A 24,131-nucleotide genomic window follows, 5' to 3' on the forward strand; every position below is an offset into this window, starting at 1 on the left:
ATTCTGAGCTACAACCGGACCCAGTGTTTTCACAAAATGCTTGGCAGTAGTCGCAGCCCATCTAAGAAGAAAACATGTTCATGTCTTCCCATACGTAGAGACTGGCTCATAAAGGCCAGCTCGCACAACAACTGTCTACGCCACCCACAAAAAACTGTAAAATTGCTCCACAAGCTAAGATCCACAGTAAATCTGTCTAAATCCCATCTCCAGCCATCCACGTCTCAAGCATATCTAGGAGCTACTATAGACCCACAAAAAGCTCTAGCATACTTAACTCCAGCCAGAGTTCGGAATATACAAACCCTGCTGTCTCAGTTTCAGCCTCAACACTCCTTACCAGCTCGAATGTTCATGCGGTTACTAGGATTTATGGTGTGTTGCATTTTTATAGTCCCCTATGCAAGACTTCAAATGTGTCCCCTACAGGAATGCTTGGCACCAAGCTCACAGTCAGTTATCAGATCTAGTGTTGGTAGACGGCCGCACCCATCGCTCTCTGCAGTGGTGGAACTCGCAAAACTTTTTAAAGGGGCAGCCCTTCAGCGACCCTGTTCCACAGATGTTACTAACAGCATACGCATCACTGACCAGTTGGGGAGCGCATCTCCAAACCCACACAATTCAGGGCATTTGGAGCTTGCAGCAGAAACAGCTTCATATAAATCATCTAGAGCTGCTAGCAATTTTTCTGGAGCGGAAAGCATTTCAAGTTCAGCTAGTACGCAAGACTGTCCTGATTAGTACAGACAACATGACAGCCATGTACTGCATACAAAAACAGGGAGGGGCACACTCTCTCCAGCTGTTACAGCTGGCACAGACAATCTGGAAATGGGCCATACATCACAAAATACATCTCCTAGCAGAACACCTTCCAGGATTAAACAATCAGATGGCAGATCTGCTCAGTCAAACACAGCAACTCCACGAATGGGAAATACACACTCAAGTTCTCCTCTTTTTCTTCCAAAGGTGGGGCTTCCCATAGACCTGTTCGCCACACACCAAACGCAAAATGCCCAAACTTTTGTCCAAAGGCAATGCACTGTGGATGAATTGGTCAGGGATATTTGCTTACGCTTTTCCGCCTCTCCCACTCATTCCATTAGTGGTTCTGAAACTCAAACAAGCAACCCTGACACTAATTCTAGTTGCTCCCACCTGGGTACGTCAACCCTGGTTCACAACCCTATTAGAACTCTCAGTAGTTCCCCACCAAAAACTACGTCTTACACCCAATCTTCTCTCACAGAGTCATGGAGACCTAAGACATTCAGACCCCAGTCAACACAATCTGGGGATCTGGCTCCTGAAGTCTTAGAGTTTGGCCTTCTTAGTCTACCGCGAGACTGCATGAATATTATTAAAGAGGCTAGATGTCCTATCACAAGAGCCTGCTATGCAGCAAAGTGGAAGCGGTTTGTGATATACTGTAATAACAAACACATCAACCCGCTTGATGCTTCTGTACAAAATATTATATGTTATTTGTTACATCTACAACGTTCCAATTTAGCGCATACGCTTACATCTAGCTGCAATAGGTGCATACCTCCAAAATAGACAACATCTGATTCTTTGTAGAGTGCCCGCTATCAAAACCTTTATGGAGGGACTCAAGAGTCATTCCCCGAGATGTCCACCTGCTCCAGTTTGGAATCTCAACACTGTTCTCACCAGACTAATGAGTCCACCCTTTGAGCCATTTCACAAATGTGAACTGCAACTTCTCACATGGAAAGTTGCTTTTCTCATTGCTATCACATCACCTAAAAGAGTGCGTGAGCTTCAAGCATGAACTATAGAAGAACCCTTTTTACAAATGCACCACAATAAAGTGGTTCTTCAAATAATCCTAAATTCCTTTCTAAAGTCACTGGTGTTCTTCCCTCAACCAGATTCAGTGGCAGAACGTGCCCTACACACATTAGATGTGAAGAGAGCATTGCTTTATTACATAGAAAGGACAAAACCTTTCCGTAACACAAATCAACTATTTGTCTCTTTTTGCTCCACCACAAAAGGCAATTCCATATCAAAATCGGATATTGCGAGGTGGTTAATCAAGTGCATTAAAATATTCTATGCAAAAGCAAAAAGGACGTTAACTGTTCCCCCTAGATCACACACTACACGTAAACTGGGGGCTTCTATTGCATTCTTAGAATATATCCCCATAGATGACATATGCCAAGCTGCAACATGGTTTACACCTCACGCATTCACAAAACCTTACTGTGTAGATGTGTTAGCAAATCAACAAGCTAGAGTGGGCCAGGCAGTTTTACGTACACTATTTCAGACCACTGCAACAGATGCAGGTTAGCTACCGCTTTAGGAGATAATGCTATTTAGTTTATGCACTGCACTGTCTCGAACAGAAAATACTACTTACACAGTATGCATCTAGTCCTATGCGCCCACCCTCCTCCCGGGTACCTATATCTGTTGCAGTAACATCTTACTTAGTTACATGCATTCATGGACATCTTACTACTCTTACTAACTCCATTATCACCCTCTGTGGGAAAACAATCCAACAATGGAGTTTATGCCCATGTGCACTATCACCGAAAGGAGGAGTCCCCTACTTCGTGACTGGAGAGACTTCTTTGAAGAAAAACCAAATGCAAACATCGGGACCAACACTAGATGGCGATCTATGCTCAGCATATGACTCTACAGCTCTATATGCCAAGAACAGATGCATACTGGGTACGTTGCATTTTCCTTCAACTGCATGACAAGCAAGTCTTAACCCATACTTTCGGCAGCCCGAGTCTTGTTCTGTGAAACCGCTCCTGAAAAATCTGCACTGGCTCCCGGTAGTCCAGCGTAGTCTCTTCAAGGTTGGCTGCACCACCTACCTAGCTCTCACTAATCAAGGTCCCTCTTTCATTGGTGCCCTGCTCCAGCGATATATCCCCTCTCGAACACTTCGGTCGGCTGGCCTTAACCTCCTCTCCACCTGTACGTTCAAGCGTAAAAGACTTGGGGGTCTAAGATTTGCCTCACAAGCCCCTCGCCTGTGGAATTCCCTCCCACCCGACCTACGCCACATTACCTCCTACCAGGTATTCAGAAGAGCCCTGAAGACGTGGCTGTTTGTACAGGCATTTGAGTAACATCCTCCTGCTCTGTTGTCAGCATCAGTTAGTCTCAAAGCACCAAGAAGCCGCTGGTGTACGTGCACTGTATAAATGTATTTTTCATTCATTCATTCATTCATTCATTCATTCATTCATACTCCTAAATCTACTGACCATTCTATGAGACTTCACTGAAATAATATCTGACCAGATTTGATGTAATCCTTTATATCTAATTGAAATGAATAAACACAGATGCTGTGGCAGTGCTTCTGTCTATTTCACAGGTTGGACTATGGGCGTCTGGTCTGGTTGAGTCATTGAATCAGCCTAAAGTATCTGCGGCTTACAGGCCCTAATTGTTTGCCGAACAGTTACTAATGGGACACTAAAGCATTACATACGACTGTTTCATCTATATGATACTTGATTGGTTTTAAAGTTTTTACTTTCAATCTTGTGTAGATGGATGTTATTTTTCCTCTTTATCTACAATTATTGAGTGAAACCAAACTACAACTTAAAACATTCTTGTTGGTACCTTTTAGTTGCACAAAAGGAAAAAATGTAATTTAGACATATGCATTAATATGAAGAACGAATATTCACATACATACTTAGAAGTATTTAAAAAAAGCAGATGCCATAAAGCCGGGAAGCTGATTTATAACATTTTCAACCTGTTTTGTTTTATGCTCTACCATCTCCAAGTACATTGGTGAATGTGCACAACCCAACCTAGGGTTGAAATACAGTGTTGCTTACTTTAATGACATGTTTTAGTTTGTTTAGGATTGTCTGTTTAACGTGGTAAAGAAGGTACTTTTGATTAATGGTTCAATGAAACTACATTTTTCTTCCTCACTATTCTTTTGCAGACCTCTCTCTTTGGAGAGGGAACCTATCTTACCAGCGACTTAAGCTTGGCTCTGCTCTACAGCCCCCATGGCCATGGTTGGCAGCACAGTATTCTGGGATCCGTCCTTAGTGCTGTAGCTGTATGTGAGATTATTGACCATCCAGATGTGAAGTGTCAGGTAAAGAAAAAAGGTGAGCTTTAAGGTCACTGTTTTGTAGAGTACAAATGGTGAAGTGTAATAGAAGTAATGGATATGTTCCTTGCAGAAGCACAGTCCTTTATTTTAGCCATGCTGTTGATTTTTGTTCTATATTGTGGCGATATTCCTTAAACCCATACGTTGAATGAGACCAGTATGCATTCTGTGTTGGGCAGGTGGTAATGAAGGAAGGTGGGCATGGAATGGGTCATAATGGGACAGCAGAATATTTTTGTTTGTTTGTTTTGAAGTTAAGGATTATGGTGGCCAGCCTTCACTGAAGTGTGAGGTTGTTCTTGAAGGCAGAGGGGATATAAGGAAGTATTGTCTTGATTTGATTATTCCTCTTTTTTTATGCATCTTGGGGATCTCAATTGTTATGCTGCTGACCTCTCTCTCTCTCTCTCTCTCTCTCTCTCTCTCTCTCTCTCTTGCTCTCTCTCTCTTGCTCTCTCTCTCTTGCTCTCTCTCTCTTGCTCTCTCTCTCTCTTGCGCTCTCTCTCTTGCTCTCTCTCTCTTGCTCTCTCTCTCTTGCTCTCTCTCTCTCTCTCTCTCTCTCTCTCTCTCTCTCTCTCTCTCTCTCTCTCTCTCTCTTGCGCTCTCTCTCTCTCTCTCTCTCTTGCTCTCTCTCACATCAAAGAGAATGAGGGAGAGAGACAGGTTCCACTGGTCTGTTTCTTTGGATCAGCATGGTGTTCACATGCTTAAAAGTCATGTAAATATTGGTTACACATAATCATACAATTAGCTGGTGAGTAAATACAGGAAAGTAACCAAACCAACCCTTTTGTGTTGAGCTTTTCTAACCGCTCTCCATGATTGATCCTGCCATATTGGCACCCACATTGACTAGGATTCTGGTGTGGCACCCCAGGACACCTGGAAAGCTAGTATTTTCAGATAAAAGACAGATAAAACGACAAACAAACTATGCAAGAATTTGTACCCGATCTTTTTAACAGAAATCTTTGTATTCGCTGGTTAGTATTGATCGGGCATGAGGTGACTGCACTTGAAGCATATAAGAACATGTTAAATGTACCATTTTAATCAAGGTATTAATTTAATCATCAGATAAAGCTCTTCCCAATCTAAAAATACGCAAAATTAGCTAGAGTGGTTAATGACATTTTCAAATCTTGAGGTGGGGCAAAACCCATGTATGTTGCTTGCTGTACCATTTCATTTAAAACTACGAAATCTCTTGGAGATAAAGACGCTGGAACTAATGTGTCACATTTGTTAATTTACCATGATTCTGTGCCCTAAATACCTTTTTCTGAACTTGTCATGCCAGGTGTACAACCTTGTTCTGAAAATAATTTGTGATAAAAACTGCAATACATGTCTTGATCATAACAGAATACTAATGCAGCGCCCAGGGAACTCTGTTACCAATGAACCGAGAATATGTTTAGAAGACATGGCTTTTAGAATGGAGTGGCCATTGACAGCATGGCACTGCATTCTGGATTGGGCAAACAGATTGACAGAAGCTATGACCATTAAGATAAAAACCACAATACAGATCATCACCAGCAAAATCTGTTTAGGAGAACTCCCTAAAGAACTCAATGAATTTAGGGAGTTCATAACGCAGACAAACTACCAAACTACAAAAGGTCCTAAACAAATTCTTCCAAGAAATGGTCTACCCATATATTATAGCAAACCACTACAACCAGAGCACCAAGAATAACTGGGGCAAATCAGATACCTTCACAAGGGAGGACTGGTCCTCGGACTCCAAGGGGTGGAGTATTTGAGATAAGCACCACCCAAGAAGTTGCTGTAGGTTCTGTGTCCACCAACACCTACCTAGGAGTTTTTGACCCTCCATTTTTCCAAGCAACCACCGCTCACCTCCTCCCCCTCACCAATCCTACCAATATAGGCCTATTCTATACAGGTACCCACCAGCCCCTCAGTGACAAACCTTTCCCAGTAGAACTCTATTTAAAAAAATATATATTTGACAAGCCTGGGAACAGTTCAGTAGGAGAAAGAGAAAAGAACAATGGGTACTTTGAGAGGTAAGTCTGCCGAGAATGCACACTAGGTGCATGGCAACAGACCATGCCCCCAGGCCGAACTCAACACCAATTGAGTGCTCAGTCGAGCAAACAAAATTCTGCTCACAGTCAGATCAGGGTTGTTAAAAGTGGTCTAGGTTTTGTGCCCACTCCCAAATTGGCTGAACTCAAACTATACTGAGCTGGCAGAGTTCTTTCAGAGAAATTAATTAAAGGCTCGCTTTACTTACATTAACACGAATTACGTGAATAACCAGAAAACAAAACTCCTTAGCATATCGAACTACACACTTCCAGGTTCTGCTACACTAATGGAAATACAGTTCTTCAAACAAGCAGTCATAGGAGAAATGGAAGATATAGAGGATTCCTTAGTCCGATATTACCATAACTTGTCCCAGAAATGAGAAGTTAGCCTTCGAAGGATCATGTGCTAACGAAAGCCTAGTATTTAGAACTGCAGATAAAAGTAGGTGAATTAGTCCTGCAAAGCAAAAGTGACTACAGAAAAGATTGGTTACAACTACCGGGGATGTCGAGAACTATCAAATTTGTAACTGTGATCCTGTGATATTTATAACCATTAAAAAAATAGGAAATCTAGTTGAAGAAATAAAATTGAGACACTGGAGCAAGAAGCCCAGTTCTTAAAAGCTAAGGAACATTCTACATTTTACCGAAAAGCCACTAAAACAAAATCCCACCCCCAGGACTTCAATTGTATCCGGTATGGGCTCCATTTTTTAGCCACTTTCAATTTTTGAGCACTTTTTAAATCCAATGGTACAGAGTCACCCAACATATTTCAAAAGACACAAAGAACTTCCTCAGGTTATTGAGAGATATCCTTTCAACTTTGAATCAGAACTACTCATAGGGCTTGACATAGAAACCCTGTCTACCAGTGTACCCCTAGATGTCACATTACTGGTATTTTAAGAATTATTGTACCAGAGTGAATGGAACCATACGACTCCCAGGCACACTGTTTTGGAGTGTATGTACCTGGCCTGTAAACTTTTAGGAGTTTGAGAAAATTCTATACCTACAAACACACTGGACCACAAAAGGGAGCACATTTTGCCAAGCTTAGCTGGCCTGTGTCTCCACCATTTCGACCAGAAACGTGTATATATATACTGTATATAATGTCTTCCAAAAAGTTATGCGATTATGAACATTACGCTGATGACATCTTGATTATCTGGCTGGGAAGTCACGAATCCACAATATCTTTCATCACATGGACAAGTGCATGTAATGATTTTCTGAAATTCACCCTTACCACCAGTAATGAGAAACTGGTTTTGTTCGATGTTAAGATTTTTACAGAAAATGGGGGACCAGGAATAGATGCATACAACAAACCAACTAATGGAAACAACCTACTGAGGTTTGTCCGCTCGCAACCACATCCATATGGTCAGTTTTTCACATTAAGCCGGAACTCTAGTAACACTGTGGATTTTAATAAGCAACACCACCATCCGACCAGTTTCATTAAAAAACAAGGAAAAGGGTACTCTGCAACAATAGAGAGGCACACCTTGCAACTTAAAAAAAGAAAGAAAAAAATTCAGCAAATAATCGGCTGATATGGCCGACTACCTATAACGTTGTTTTAAATCGGGTTAAGTAAGAAATGCAGTGTCCCTAATACTGTTAAACTTCACTGGGAAAAACTCAAGTTGTCCCATAAAAGGCAACATTTTTAAGGACCTTTTGGTACAAAATAGGCCAAAAGAGACCTCTCGAGAACATATCACTAGTACGCTATCGGGAATTACACCAGTTCTAAGCATCACCCATGTGGTATCTGCAGTGTTTACTTCCTTACTAGGAATGTCAAAAAAGCTAGACTTGGATCTCAACCATGATTTGGTTTGATGGAAGTACAGTAGTTGCAACTCATCCTTTTTATTTTATTTTATTTTTCATTTAATGCGATTTTATATAGCGCGAACATTACCCGAAGGTGTCCGAGCGCTTTACATAAGAACCCGTTGCTAAACATAAAAGTGCGTTTATGAGTAATCATTACATTGAGACAGTTAACACAAACATAAGCTTGATTTTCATAGAACAAATTGAAAACTGTGGATCCCTTACAAAGCTGTCCGGGATACCCCTCAATAGGGAACTGATTTTCAAACTTAAGACCTACCAAGTGGGCTTTAATGACATCCCATGAACATACTTCCCTAGGGTATATAATCGATTTTAGAGTTAGTATGGCTAGCTGAATATTTTATGTTTGAGCAAAGTAAGGAGGCACAGGGTTCACCTTTGTAATACCCAGTACAGAACAATTATACCTCTTATGAACCCAGATTTTGGCTTATCTCAAGGTATACGCCTAATTATAAGTGTTTTGCCTTGAACACAAACCACTTGCTGCCACACACATTATGCTGGGATCCCCTATATAGGTATCTGGAAATTGTTGTGGGAACAAAATAGGGTGGCGAATTACCATAAAGAGGGTCATCTACCTATGAAAGGTTGACTGCTTTTTGAAGAGATTTGCAACACTCCTTGTTATACGCTGTGGTATGCAAGTGACCATCAGAGACGAGAAACAGTAAAAAGATTGAAAGGCGTAGTATTTGATATAAAGCCACAACGAAATCATAACCTTATCAACTGAGTCAATGGGAAAGCATAAACATTGCTCCAGGCCCCATCTAATCACATCACACCCACCCTCTTTTACGGGATATCATTTCAGAAAGTAGGATTAATCCGAATTGAGGTACAGGATACATCTTGCCAAATTTGTTTAGCCTTTTCTTTAAGTACAGTTAAACCCCCATGGGTCAAATTATGAAGCAGATTATGAGCTGTAAAATGTGGCATTTCTGTTATTCTGAACCACTGGATAAGGGGTGAGATTTCATACCCATTATGCACTTACACTTCTTAGACCTAACAATCTTGTTTGATTCCAAAGAGCATGTTGAACTGTGTTTTGGCCTACATGACGCAAAAAAGAATTGAGTCTAGGCCACACTCTGTTTACGCTTCGGATGCGACTCGTTCAAATAGCACACCTCATGCTCTGAGGCACGCGACCAAACAATTTTGCATGATGGTGGCCTCAAATAGAATGCACCGTCAAACTGTCACCGGTGCTTGGAGAGGAGTAGAATAGGTACGATATTCAGCCTCTTTCTTTGATAAAGCACACTCTGTCCCTGTAGAGGGGTGAGAAACAGTCAATATCTTCCTTTGGCACATAGGGTGTTAATACAGGGATAGCTGTTTCTTACCCTCTATGGGTAATAAGAAGCCCTTCTAGAGGTGAGTAACCTAAGAATTAAGTTCTACAGCCAGCTATATATGTATTTATGTTTACATTTTATTGTCTTGTATGTAATTTCTCTTCACAGCACTGAGTGTGGTTTGCTGTGAAATCCTTTAGAGTGGTTTAGAAAACATTTTAACTTGCATGGTGTGTAGATTGAAAGTTGATTATGTTTTAATAAAAAGTTTTAATTGTATTACTTTATCCCTGCACCAACAGAGAACAACCTGGTTTACTCCATTAGGAGTGTACGAATGAACTACTGTTGAGTTCATAATAATAGATGAATTACTAGGGATGTTATTGTCCAGATGAAGGCCATATGACCATCTGGGCAAATAAAGCCACCTTCATATCCAGACCTGACCCTGAGACACAGAGTTGGGATAATCTTCCCTTGTAAACCTGTATGTCTCTTTTTAAGCTTACCAGGGAAGCCCACTAATACATGAATCAAATGAGATATCCCACTAAGTAATTTTATACAAAAAAACTCATAAAGGATTATTCGGGCCAATATTATCAAATGCTCCCTTACATAAGTTGAACGCATCCAAAGGCACCATCATTCTGGATAAAAGACTGGTGAAGCATACTACAAATATTCTGGCTGTCAGCAATGTTTCTAGAACAAGATGACAATCCCAACAGATCTATCATTTTCGGTTTCTCGAATAGGTCTTTTCTCTGTTGGTATGAATTCATTCTCCATTCTGAAGATAGTATAGTATTTTTTTATTCTTCTGCCTCCACCATTATACAGAGTGTTTAAATATGTTCATGAGTAGGAGTTTGACTAGATACTCTTTTTAGTGGTCAAGCCTGCAACTTTTATATTGAACTTTTGAATCTGAAGCTGCCAGGTCTCTGCTGCCCGCCGGCAGGCACTGCAAATGGGAGCGATCTATTCTTAAATCAAGCATCACTTCCATAACCTCAAAGATAGTTTCCCAATATCTGTGAATACTTGGACATTCCCAGGCAAGGTGAAGGAAGGTCGCGTCGGGAGACCTACAGCGACTGCAGCATGGCTCATCGATCAGGCCAATTCTGTGGAGCCAATTCAGATGATCTGCACAGTCTATGCAGGAATTTAAAATGTGTAAGGCGGAGCCAATTATTTGGGGACAGGGCTCTTTCTTGCGTGCAGCAGAAGGTCCACCGCTCTTGTGTGATCGATATGCCTATCAAGGCTTCACACTCCATATGGGCCCTTGGAGTATAGACGGGCGCTGTGCGCTGCATGTCAGAGTATAATCGCGTTTTCAGCTTGTTTGGGGAGGGGTCTTTTAAAAATGCCTTGAGCACATGGAACATGGGTTGCGCAGCTGGGAAGGGGGCTAAGAGTGCGCAGTGCTGCTCGTTGTTTGTAGTAGGTCATTTTATCTAGGCCTGACAGCTCTTCTCCTTCCCGCACCTGATGGAGCTCTATGAAGGTCCCTTTAGGGAATGCATAGTAAGCCGGAGTTTCCAGAACTGGGAGCAAGGGCCCACCTTTGATGGGAAGAGCAGTGCGGGATGTCTGGGCAGAGGGACAGAGGGGACATACAGTACCTCCAGCCTCACTCTGTAGCGCAGCTCGTGCCATGCCCACACAGTACGTCCCACCGTGTCTATCTCCGAGTGCGGCCTGGACAACTCCCTGCTCCCTGTATAAAACCATGTTTAGCGGGTGTGGTGTTGCCTGATCATGTTCATGAGCTGTGTGTACCATTAACTGTGTGGGAAACACCCAGTGAAATCTAAACTGCGACTGTGCGCAGCAGTTGTATAGATCGAAATCTGGCGCGGCCAGGCCATCCTGCTCAAAGGATAGTGTTAGGGTTTTCCAGGAGACTCTGGGCTGTCTCCTAGCCCATGCCAGTGAGATCATGTTGAAGCATAAATTGTGCCTGAAACTGGGGTTGAGTGGAAGAGAGATTGGTAAGGAGAGTAAGGAATTTCGGCAAACCCCCATTTTTGCAATAGCTAACCGCCCGTCAGAGATAATGGAAGTCTTGTCCAGCCCCCGATCTGATTCTCGAACCAATCCATTAACCAACCGTAGATGATTCGCCGCTTTTCTTTGATATTGCGACTCACGCAGATACCCAAGTTTTGCACCGGGCTCTCAGCCCACTGCAGCGGTAACTCTGGAATTGCTCTGTAACCCCCTGTCATCAGGAAGATCACAGACTTAGCCCAGTTTATGAGAATACCAGAAAGCCCACCAAATCTAAGGAGCTCCCTGATCAGGGAAGCCAAGTTCTCCTCTGGTCATTTAATGTATAATGTGGCATAGTATGCATATAAAGAAACAAGTATCACCCGCTAAGTGAACGACAATCCGCAATGCACATGGTGCTGTAGTAGGTGGGCTGCCACGGGTTCCATAGCTATGGTAAATAATAGAGGTGACAGAGGGAACCCCTGACGTGTGCCCTGAGAGTCTGGGAACGAAGAGGATATCGCACCATTCCCCTTATCCGTGGTGATGGCAGGGAGTACAGAAAAGCAATACATTTGATGAATTTGGCACTTAGCCCTATGCGAGCGAGGAGCACAAGCAAATATGGCCATTCAAGCGAATCAATTGCTTTGGGAGCATTCAGGAAAATTGCCACCGCTTGCAGCGTTGCATCCACCTCCTGCATTTTGCTGAAGAGCATACGCAGATTGTGCGCAGTGGCTCTGCCCAGAGTGAAGCCACTTTCGGGTGGCCGCAGCACCTGAGGCAGCAGTTGGAGCAGCCGAGCTGCTGTGTGCTTAGTTAGTATTATATTGTCCAGGATAAGCGGCCTGTATGAGTCGCATCTCTGAGGGTATTTATATGGTTTCAGGATTGTGATAATGAGGGCCTCTCGTTGCGACGGGGGAGCATCCCACATTCCAGGGATTGCTCATACATATTTATGAGGTGTGAGGCTAGTATTGTCACATATTCCTTGTAGTAGATGGCCGATAGACCATCCAGGGCCGGGGTTTTGTTGCTTGCCAGTGCCTGAATGGTTTTACCGCCTCCTCCGTCATCGAGGTAGGCTCATGGTCCGTCCTCCAGCCAAAGCAATTTTCTGGAATCAAAAAATTCCACTAATTCAGGAGGAGATGTCCTTTATTGAGTGATATATAAGGGTGCGTAGAAATACATTTTCGGCCTGGACACCTGCCTGTCCTGCCACCAGCGTGTCTCCCAATGTGCGCAGCTCCACGACATAGTCACTAGCTCATGGCTTCCTAAGGAGGCATGCCAGTGTCCTACCCACACGATCTCCCTCTCCGTACATCTGGGCTCCTGTCTCCTTACTGAGGTAATGCATTTTTCGAGTGGCTGCCTCCTCGATTTGATGCAGTGAGGCGTCGCTTTTAGTGTTAAAAAAATTGAATTCCAGATCTTCTATTTCACTTTATAATCCCCCTGATCGCGCGCAGTACGCCAGCCTGCTTGGGGATAAATTTGCCCAGTATGACTGTTTTAAATGCTTCCCATAAAGTCGACTGTGCCCTCATTGTGTGCAAAATACTCGGTTATTGCCTCCTAATGGTTTCTCTGAACATCTGGTCACGCAGGGCACCAGGCAGAAGCCTCCAGCTCAACGCCCTTGTCTGGTACTCTGGTAAGTCTGGCGTGATCAGCACTGGGGAGTGATCGGACAGAGTCCGGGGCAAATGCAACACCTCTACCTCCCAAGCTGTAGCATCCAAGGAAGTAAACCAGTAATCGATCCGCGACCAAGAGGGCCCAGCAGAGGACACAAAGATGCCCTGCGCACCGCCTGGGTTCCTGCAACACCAGACTTCCACTAGGCCGTAAACAGCCATGATGGACTGCCATTGGGCCGCCCCTCTAGGTCGGTGGGAGTTGGTTGATCTATCCTTGTCAGGATCGAGCACTATATTGTAGTCACCTCCCCATAGTATCAAGCCCGGACCAAGGGAGTCCGCCATTCTCCAAATCTCTGCAAAATAATCTGGGTCGTCAGTATTGTGCCCGCTTATTGAGATCAATTTGGTGGGCTGCCCTCCCAGTAGGCCCGCAATCATCACATATCGTCCATGTTGATCGCATATTGCAGTGTGCATACACCAGTGTAGCCCCTTCCTTATGAGTATGGCCATCCCTTGCACATAGTTTGAGTAGCACACTGTGTGCTTTTCGTGCGTGCGTTCTGTGAGGTAAAGTTCCTGCAGAACGCTGATGTCTACCCCATGGCGGTCTTGGTGCGCAGCAACCATTCTCACGTTGCGCTCGTCATTCAAGCCCCGGACATTCCATGTGATTCATTTCAGTTTCGTCATCTCGCTCTTACTAGCATCAGGTCCTTTAGCGTCGTATGCTTCCCCGCTACCGAAAATGCTGCTTGCGGAGTAGCAAGTAAGGCGTAGCCTGGTCGGGAAGGGAAAAGGTGAAGAGAAGAATAGACCACTTGCGTAAAATTTAACTGCAAACACCCCCCACACTGGAAACCACCCACTCCAGCCCCCCAAACCGGTTGAATGATATCTCCCAATGGCCCTCTATACCAACTAAGATTTATGATCATGTATTAATTGGGAATCATCCCTAGGGGGGATCGCTGGGTGCCTGGCATGGCCCAGCTGATGTTTGCTGGGTGGCTGGACAAGCTTGTGCGAGGAAGCGGGAGCACCTCCTTGCCAATAAAATGCATCAACATGTTTACCTAATGATCAAAGAAAACAAGGGGGTAGTCACTGTACAGTAAGACGCCTCCTCTTATCATGGAGATGCCACAGTGACAGCACCTCTGGGGCTGGTGATTCTGCTCCTAGTCGATCATTGTCACTGGTACAGTTCACTTCCTCTGCATTTTTGTCAGATCATGCTGTCTGCCTGGCCGGACAAAGGTCTCTTACATATTTGACTGTTCTCTTCGGGTCCTGGAAGTACGAGGTTTTGCCAGCGTGAAATATTTGCAATTTCACCGTTAATAGTAGGAAATATTTGACGTCAAGTTTCTGTAGAGATCTTTTCACTTTCAAATATTCTCTTCTAGCTGCCTGACCGCTAGGGTGAAATCTGGATAGAAGGATACAGAGTTCTCTTGGTAGACGACGTTCTGCTGGTCTCTTGCCAGCCATAGCACTGCCTCTGTCTCTATATTTGAAAGACGTTTGACAATTGGTCTGGCAGGCCTGCCTGGCGGCAGTCTGGGGCCTAGCGATCTATGCGCTCCTTCTACGATGCACACGGGTGACGGGTAGTCTCCAAAAAATGCCCAGAGCTTTGCTTCCATGTAGTCTTCCACTCAGGCCATTGCAGGGGGACTATGGTATTCCCACTATCCGCAGGTTGTTGCAGCGTGACCTCGCCTCCAGGTCTTCATTCTAGTTCCTTATCCCCTCTAGTACCTTATCCATACTAAGGAGTTTTGCAGTTGCTCTGCTGTCATCTTCCAACACAGAAGTGCTTTCGTCTTGCCCAAAGTGTTTCTGATGGTTAGTGATCTTCTGTTTCAAGCGAACAAATCTGTCTGCCAAAGAGTTGATATTGTTATCGATGGCCGCGAGGGACTGTTTCAGATCCTTGAACATTTCTCAAATGGCCTGTTCTGTGTCCTGCTGGTTGTTCTCCATGGTGGGAGGCCCTTGGGAGGTCTGGGTTGCTAGCTAAGGTGCATGAGTCAGTGTGCAGCACCCTCGCAACGCCGTCAGCCGAAGGTCTGGATTAGTGAATTAATTTAACTACTCTCCAACATGCCCTCGGCGTGCACCGCCGCGTTGACGGGCTTTTCAATTGTCCGTAATCGGCGAGCCGCGTTTGGCGGACCACGCCCTGAGCAAATAACTACGGCTCTCTAAAACAATTCTAGATAAAGTGTTGGTTAAATCTATTTTTCCACTGAACGCGCAGTGTTTCCGACTTCGTGCCATTATTTATTTTCATTTCCACGGCGATGTACTCCGAAATACAGGTCCAAGAATAGTAGGTAAAACATTCATCCTCTTCTGTGTTCAGACTTTGATCCAAGCACAGTATTCCCGTCTACTACTAAGGTACTGCTCACCCCCTTCCAGCCAAGATGCTGTGAAATCCATTACTCGATTGCACTTCCGCTATTTGATAAAACTAAAGGCCCTGAAGAGAATCCTCCAAGACCAGCAGGATTCGAAACGCGTAGGCCCCTGCCACTCTAAGTCTGCATGGGTGATAAGCTCATCAAAAATCTCCCTGTTGCTTATCACTACCTCTTGTACATTATTTTTTGATTTCCTAAAAAAACATTGAGAATATTCGAACTTGTTGAAGGAATGTACTTTTCGTATGAATAATTTTCTAGTGACATTTTTCAAATACTTTGCAGACTGTGGCTTCCCCCAGTATTCTTGTGCTCGTTTGTTCACTGTAAATATTGTACACGTTGCAGTTTCTTAGTCCCTTGTAGCCCCTTTTTGCCCCTGAATGGTTGAATGTTGTATGCCTGTGACATGCTTGATGTGGTGAAAGATTCCCTGATTTCTTATTGTTGTCCCTAGCATGTATTAGCTGTTTATTTCTTTGAATAAGTTTTTCATGAAAACAGTTGCTCTTTTGACAAAACTGAAGAAAATAATAAAAGCTACTAATCAGCTCCCGGTCTTGAATTATATTTTCAGGTGCTGTGTCATAACATATGTTAATTATCCTTTGTTATCAGTACTGGCATTTTCGTTCTGTTCTTTCATCTTCCACTCAGGCCATTGCAGGGGGACTATGGTATTCCCACTATCCGCAGGTTGTTGCAGCGTGACCTCGCCTCCAGGTCTTCATTCTAGTTCCTTATCCCCTCTAGTACCTTCTCCATACTAAGGAGTTTTGCAGTTGCTCTGCTGTCATCTTCCAACACAGAAGTGCTTTCGTCTTGCCCAAAGTGTTTCTGATGGTTAGTGATCTTCTGTTTCAAGCGAACAAATCTGTCTGCCAAAGAGTTGATATTGTTATCGATGGCCGCGAGGGACTGTTTCAGATCCTTGAACATTTCTCAAATGGCCTGTTCTGTGTCCTGCTTGTTGTTCTCCATGGTGGGAGGCCCTTGGGAGGTCTGGGTTGCTCAAAAACTAGTTTTGACTTCCTGGTGTCGGCTCTCCCGATGCTGCCGGGTTATTCCTGACTTCCGCGGGATTGTATACTGCCAGCTCTTCCGAGGGTACGGGGCGCGAGGGGGATCCACCACAGCACCTCTCCCCAAGAAGCTGTCCAGTTGTCAAATTTAGGTGATACTTGGTCTCTTGTCCCTCCCAAGGTCTCCTCGTGCCCCCAGGGAGGGCGGTCAATCGCCACCAGCCTCAGCGTAGATCGTCCTCAAGTGTTCACTGATGGGGGCCTATTCAGTCCATGATGAGTGCACTGCTCATACCTCCCTATTACCACCTTTTTGTATTATAATTTTTTTTATTTTTGGGGGATTCTTTTCCTGCTTTTGGGATTTTCATTTCGGGGTTTGGTCCCCTAACCTCACGTTGCAGCTTCAGTGGGCCAGAGCTTCACCGCAGCCTTGGGCAATCTCAGTGTGCCAGGCCATTCAAGCGCCTGCAGCTAGGAAGAGATTCCCTCTTCAGTTGCGGTGGATCAGTCAGACCCTGCGTGCGGCAGTTAGCACACACCTGCTACGCCTCTGCTCTCTTCACCAGAGCCCCATCTGCACGCTCCTTCGCCTCGCTCCTTATGGTCGGCCGCACACCTCCACAGGCCCGCAATCCTCGCGGGCAATTCCGGCATCCGGGGGCTGCAGCGCCAGCCCCGCAGAAATTGCATGCAGATTCACCTACCTCCTGCCGCAGTCCATGGCGGTCGATGGACAGTTCCAACACGCTTTCCTCTCTGGGCTCATGGTGCATATTTGGGTTTGGCTGCATTCTTTCCTCCTTGCAGCAGTCCGGTTGCGTCTATCGGATCCTTTGTGGGGGGCACACCTCCGCCCCGTCCGCAGCATGTGCACACACGCCGGTACCCAGGCAGAATTATGTGCACCGTTGCAGCCTCAGTCTCGGCTGGGCCGCGTCACCGCCTCGCCGCCCCCAGGGCGATCCCAGCCTGCGGTCGACTATGTATCACAGTTTAGTGTTCTGGAGGCTTCAATTGAGTCTCCATAGGTGTCTTGGTCCCCCCCTCCTCCCACCCCATCTCTGCGTTCCTAGTGTTGATGCCAGCAAAAGGCACCGTATAAATGACTGATTCCTCGTCCTGCCGGCAGAGCCTCACCAGATGGCGCCCATATTGCTGCTGGACTCTCTAGTGCCCCAAGCATCTGTTCTTCTTTAAGTCCTGTGAAGAATGGCTGTTAGTGTTCTGATACTGAACTTGCTTTATTTTATCATTTTCAAACTGAAAACCAGCCCCAATTGACTCCTGCTTTGATAAAGATCCTAACCATGTTTTCTGTTTAGGCTTCTGTTCCTTATTACCATCAGAAAGTGTTTTTGCTTTGTGCGCTCCCTTTGTCTCAGCCTTGGGCTTGAGTTCCATTGTTGAAAGATGAGTGCCTGAGGTGTCTTAATCTTCTGAGATATATATTTCAAATTTTTTTTAGGTAATTCCCGTTCAGTTGTCTGGTAGCAGTTCGATGCAAGGCTCTGACGTATGACAAATAATGCTGCTTCCCTGCACATGTTAATAAGAACTATTGAATTACCCATCAATTCCATCCCCAAATCAACTGCGGTAGTGGCCCCATGTTCATTTTGGATTGGTTTCAAAGCATCTGGCAAAACCGCCCATGCGAAATGGTGTGTATATATCTAAATCTATATCTATATCTATTTACCATTCCGTCGCTTCTACCTCGCTCTGGAGTTACAGCCAGCCAGGGTAAACAGCACTCGGACACGGACCAGTCAAGTTTCGTTTTCGTTTATTTAGTGCAGGTAAAGTCCATGACGTTTCGGCTCCACGAGCCTTGTTCACATGACAATGTTACTTAGCAGGTCACAACCTTTTAAAGTGCCAGTGATGATTTAATTGACGTCACGTGTAAGTGCTTAAGCAAGGACATAGAAAACATACTGTGTTGAAGTTTCTAATTACATTATAATAATGAATGACTTTGCTTGATTGAAAAAGTATCAGTGAAATACCAGAACGGAATTAAGTACATAGTGTAAAAAATATATATACACATATAAATATTGCTCATTATCCCGGGGTGCAATAACCTCGTTAAGATCATGGTAAAATACATTTTGTACTGGAGGTTGTAAACATTGATATTGTATTCTCCTAATAAGAAGAACATACCAGGAGTCCCACTGCTATAAGCTCAGGGTATCTGATCCTTTCATCTAGGTTCCACATACAATGTTATAGTAGTGTCAATAATAAAGTGCAAATGCTTATTTCATAGATGTGCAAAATAATGCAAATAGTGCAATCAAATGTGCAAATTCCGCAAAAATGTGCAAAATAGCAATATCTGACACAGTCCAGTTGTGTCCACCAGAAATCTATATCACTACTAATAAACATATTTAAGAACCTGAATAAATAAATTGAGCACCCTTCCGTGAGAATACATATATATATATATATATATATATATATATTTCAAAAGATACTCGGACACCTTCCTTCTGCAAAAAGCGATTTATTGCGGCAACAAACAACTCGTTTCGGCGGGTAAGCCTTGATCACGTTCGAGAGCCTCAGTGCACGTAATCAATTTTAAATCAAACAGTGTATACAAATACAAACATAAAAATAGGACTCTTGAATAGGTGCTGTGCTTTGTGAGGGTAAACATGTCGGCCATTTTAGAAGGGTAAAAATATGGGAACAAATTATGTTGACAATGAAAAGCTGGTTGCATATAGACGAATTCATGAAACTACTATGCATATAATCCAGTCCTCAATTAATAGCGCCCTAGTGGGCTAATAATTTTGAATTATATAAACAAAATTATTGTCACATTTATCAACGCTTCCCCACTCGTATTAACCCTTCAGTGATGCGAAGACGCCCTTTATAGGCAGCTGTCATGCATCCTTGCGAATATCGATACTTTACTGTCCACCATATTTTCCCTAGCTGTTTATTTAAAATGAATCACATTGGGGATAGCAAGATACCGTTAATCCAAGTTCATTAAGCCCAAGTGGGCTCAGAGTTTGTGAAATTTTATCAAAGGCCATACGTAGGTTTTTGTACCGACACTTACAAGGATATGTGCCTTACACAATGCCAAAACATGATTGTAATTACAAAAGATATCACCAGGAATAACATCATCATGTATGTACTGTCAGATAGTTCTGCCCCAGTGGGCTAAATCAGAGATGTTCCTAAAACACATTCTTGATAACAGATACATATTATCATCAGGGAGCTTCACCATCCGTCTGCACAGTCTGTGGCCATAATATTCTAGTCCCTTACAGCACCTATAAGAGTAAAAGATTTAAAATTATTGAGTACCATGACTGTGATACTGTTTCAAATACTGCTCATATATTTCATATCAATGGAGATGTACTGCCAATTCCTCCGTTACATTCAGACCATAAGGAACGATGCTGTTGAATTCAATGATATACAATGATTCCAGTTTGCGTAGGGACAGTTCTTGGCCGCCACCCCTAATACCCAGGTCAACAGAGTCAATTACAACCATACGTAATCCAGTTACATCCTGGTAATGATGTGAGCCAAAGTGTCTAGCTATTGGGTATAATTTGTTGTTATTTACAATAGCTCGGCGGTGTTCGAGAATCGTCTTCTTCGCCTGGTGTTTGGTACTCCCCACGTACCATTTGTTACATGGGCGGATCAGTAGATATACACAATGTGTAGTGTTGCAAGTAAGATGCTTCTAATCACAAATTCCCTATTCATATTCGGGATTGACAATTTTTTACAATTGACACTGTTCTTACAGGCTTTGCATCTGTTGCAGCATTTAACCCCTTCGATGCTGATGACGGAACGGTTCCGTCATCAGCGTCGGTTGAGCTGTGCTGATGACGGAACCGTTCCGTCATGACTCCGCCCGCGCAAGGCGGAGTCAGCATGGGCGGGGAATTCGCGCCGCACGGATGCGGTTAAACCCTGCCTGGGCTTGTTGGATCTCTCTGTTTAGCTGTGTTATATAATTGTGGCTTAAGTCATCCTTGAGTGATCTGCTTTTTCGGAAAGTAATGTGGAGATTACTGCCAAGATCTGTTTTCAGATGTGCATCACTTAAAAGGACATGCCAGTGTTTTTAAAAAATTTGCCGGATGTTATGGGCTTGTCAACAATATGTAGTGATGAATCTTACTGTATCCTGTATTTTAGTGTCTTTTGTAGGAAAAAGCAGATCATTCCTCTCAATTTCACCAACCCTTTTACAGGCTTCACAGATGTTTTTTTTTGCTATAGCCACGCTCTCTGAATCTTCTGCACATAGTGAGTTTCTCAAGTTCATATGTAGCCATAGAGCTACAATTTCTTCTAGCCCGTAGTAGTTCCCCGTAGGGGATACTTTGTACCAGGTTACGTGGGTGTGAACTATTGGCTCTCAAAATACTGTTGCCAGCAGTACTTTTACGATGTAAACTGGTTTCAATGTTATGGTTCACAATGGATACAGAGATATCCAAACATTCAGCAGAAGTTTTGCTGATGTCTGCACTGAATGTCAAATTCAAATCATTTTCATTGAGTTTCCCCACAAAATCACCTGCTAATTGTTCTGACCCTTTCCAGATGACGAAAATTTTGTCAATGTAGTGTAGCCACAGGGCAACTCTGGTGTTAAATTCTTCCATTGATGCGGCCACCTGCTCCTCCCACCAGCCCATGAATAAATTCGCGTAGCTGGGGGCGAAGCAGGTGCCCATCGCGGTGCCCTGTGACTGTCTAAATATGGTACCATCGAAGACAAAAAAAATTGTTTGTCAAACAAAATTCGATCATTTGTGTAATCATCTTGGAGTGGTCCAGCAGAGAGAGAGATCGAGTTTTCAAAAAATGTTAGATCGCATTAATCCCTAGTTGGTGCCTAATGGAGGTGTATAAGCTACCAACATCTAGGGTAATAAAGACAAAGTCTTCTTCCCAGTGTATGCCCTGTATACAGGTAAGAAAATGAGTGGTATCTCTCAGACATGAGGGAAGTGCTACAACATATGGTCTGAGAAAATAATCAATAAATCTCGATGTATTTTCGAGAAGAGAGCCCATTGAGGAGACAATCGGTCTCCCTGGTGGATTTAGGTAGTTTTTATGCAGCTTGGGCAGTAAATAAAGGATTGGAATGCGGAGATGTGGACAATAGAGATAATAAAATTCCTCCCACTCAAGCAATCCTTTCTCACGCCACTCGACTAACATTTCTCGGTACATGATATTGGATCTTAGTATATCTGATTTTTGATAGCATGCAGAGTCCTGTAATTGTCGCATCCCTTCTCTCAAGTACATTTCTTTGCTTAACACAACAACATTCCCCCCTTTATCTGATTGTCGTATGACTATATCATTGTCAGCTTTCAGATTCTCAATAGCAATGATCTGGGGGGTAGTAAGGTTCTTGTGCTGCACAGGTGTTTTAATAGATCTTAATTTGTGCACATCAGAAAGAACTCCTTTCTCAAATATGTCTATTGCTTCGCACTGAACATAGGGGAGAAAGACAGATTTGGGTTTGAATTTACTCCCAGGATTTACATCAGTCTCAAATCTCCAGCTGTTCATATCTAGTTCAGTCAATAGTTGTTGTGTGTCATTTATCATTAGATCACATACATTTAAATCATCAGTGATGAGGTTACTCACAGTATTCAGTCCATCACCAGTTGTATCTCCTCTGGGTTTAGCATTAAACCATTTCTTCAGTTTCAGTTTTCTTGAGAAGAAAAACAAATCCACTCGGGTGTGTGCAAAATTCATGTTACTTGTGGGGCAGAAGGAGAGGCCCAAGGAGAGCACATCAATTTCGTCAGGTGTCAGTCCGTTTAGAGAGGTTGACTACAGTCATGTTGTTTTTTGAAGATGTTTTTTGCCCCGTGTTTCCACTCCCATTGGGGTCAGTGTTGCGTTTCTTTCTCCTTGTTTTGGCCTTCCTGTTCCTCTCATTCTTCCTCTGCCTCCTCGTCCTCTGCCCCTTTGAGCCCCCTGCTCTTGCCCCTCTGTCCGAGTTTGGTTTATCATTTGGAATTGTAACAAAAAATTCTTCGTAATTTTTTGTGAATCAGGTGTTGTTTCTTGATTGGCCAAGGTTAACGAAATGTCAGAGAGGTTTGTCATCAGAGACATCACTTTCACTTACTTCCACTGTAGGTGGGGGGGACAGCTGATCTTTTTTTGCCCCCTCCTTGGTTTTTGTCAAACAAGTGGTCATATTTTCCGTGAAAGGTAAAGACAGAGCCAAAATACTAACGGAGATTGACAATATTCTGGACCAATTGAACCAACTAGTGACCAAAGAGAGCTTGGATAAGTTTATGAAAAATACCACTGTAAAAATGGAGAAATTAGAAGCAGAAATCACTGCCAAAAAACAGAGAAAATTCTTGCGTGATTTCAAAGACTATGAAACAGGACGTACTCTTACCTTTCACAGAAAATATGGAGGTGTATAAGCTACCAACATCTAGGGTAATAAAGACAAAGTCTTCTTCCCAGTGTATGCCCTGTATACAGGTGAGAAAATGAGTAGTATCTCTCAGATATGAGGGAAGTGCTACAACATTAGGCACCAACTAGGGATTAATGCGATCAAACATTTTTTGAAAACTCGATCTATCTCTCTGCTGGACCACTCCAAGATGATTACACAAATGATCGAATTTTGTTTGACAACATATGGTCTGAGAAAATAATCAATAAATCTCGATGTATTTTCGTGTAGAGAGCCCATTGAGGAGACAATCGGTCTCCCTGGTGGATTTAGGTAGTTTTTATGCGGCTTGGGCAGTAAATAAAGGACTGAATGCGGGGATGTGGACAATAGAGATAATAAAATTCCTCCCACTCAAGCAATCCTTTTTCACGCCACTCGACTAACATTTCTCGGTACATGATATTCTATCTTAGTATATCTGCCCTTTCTGATTTTTGATAGCATGCAGTGTCCTGTAATTGTCGCATCCCTTCTCTCAAGTACATTTCTTTGCTTAACACAACAACATTTCCCCCTTTATCTGATTGTCGTATGACTATATCATTGTCAGCTTTCAGATTCTCAATAGCAATGATCTGGGGGGTAGTAAGGTTCTTGTGCTGCACAGGTGTTTTAATAGATCTTAATTTGTGCAGATCAGAAAGAACGCCTTTCTCAAATATGTCTACTGCTTCGCACTGAACATTGGGGAGAAAGACAGATTTGGGTTTGAATTTACTCCCAGGATTTACATCAGTCTCAAATCTCCATGTATTGTGGCTAGACCGGCCACGAAAACGCCCCACTGCTTGTCAGAGCGGGTCTCGAGCGCTGAGCAATTGGAGCGCTCTGAAGAACTGAGGGGGCCTACGCCGCATGGATGTACTTGCAAGTGGATGGCAGGTTAGCAATACCTCTCACCCGACAGGGTTTTGACATTTTGCACGAAGGTGGCGGAGCCCACTTGGGAAGAGAACTTTGTGTCTGTGTGGTATATTTAGACTGCAACTACCAGCATACCACTGTAACGCTCACCTGGGCGGGGCTCATATTTCAATAAATTTGGTTCTACTAAACCGGCCTCCCGTGTGCTG

The 24,131-nt window shown here is 43.6% G+C and overlaps 1 protein-coding gene across 3 annotated transcripts in view; it reads left to right on the forward strand.

The window, feature by feature from the left end:
- The window catches only part of PARP16 (poly(ADP-ribose) polymerase family member 16), a 146,932-nt gene that overhangs the window by 67,692 nt on the left and 55,109 nt on the right, over positions 1-24,131 (forward strand). For all 3 annotated transcript variants that reach the window (XM_086958031.1, XM_086958030.1, XM_086958029.1), the window contains exon 5: positions 3,971-4,142. In XM_086958031.1, coding sequence (XP_086814157.1) covers positions 3,971-4,142 — 172 coding nt within the window. The remainder of the gene's footprint in view (positions 1-3,970; positions 4,143-24,131) is intronic.

Source organism: Lissotriton vulgaris, chromosome 2_1, assembly GCF_964263255.1.
Source record: "Lissotriton vulgaris chromosome 2_1, aLisVul1.2, whole genome shotgun sequence".
Taxonomy (NCBI): Eukaryota; Metazoa; Chordata; class Amphibia; order Caudata; family Salamandridae; genus Lissotriton; species Lissotriton vulgaris.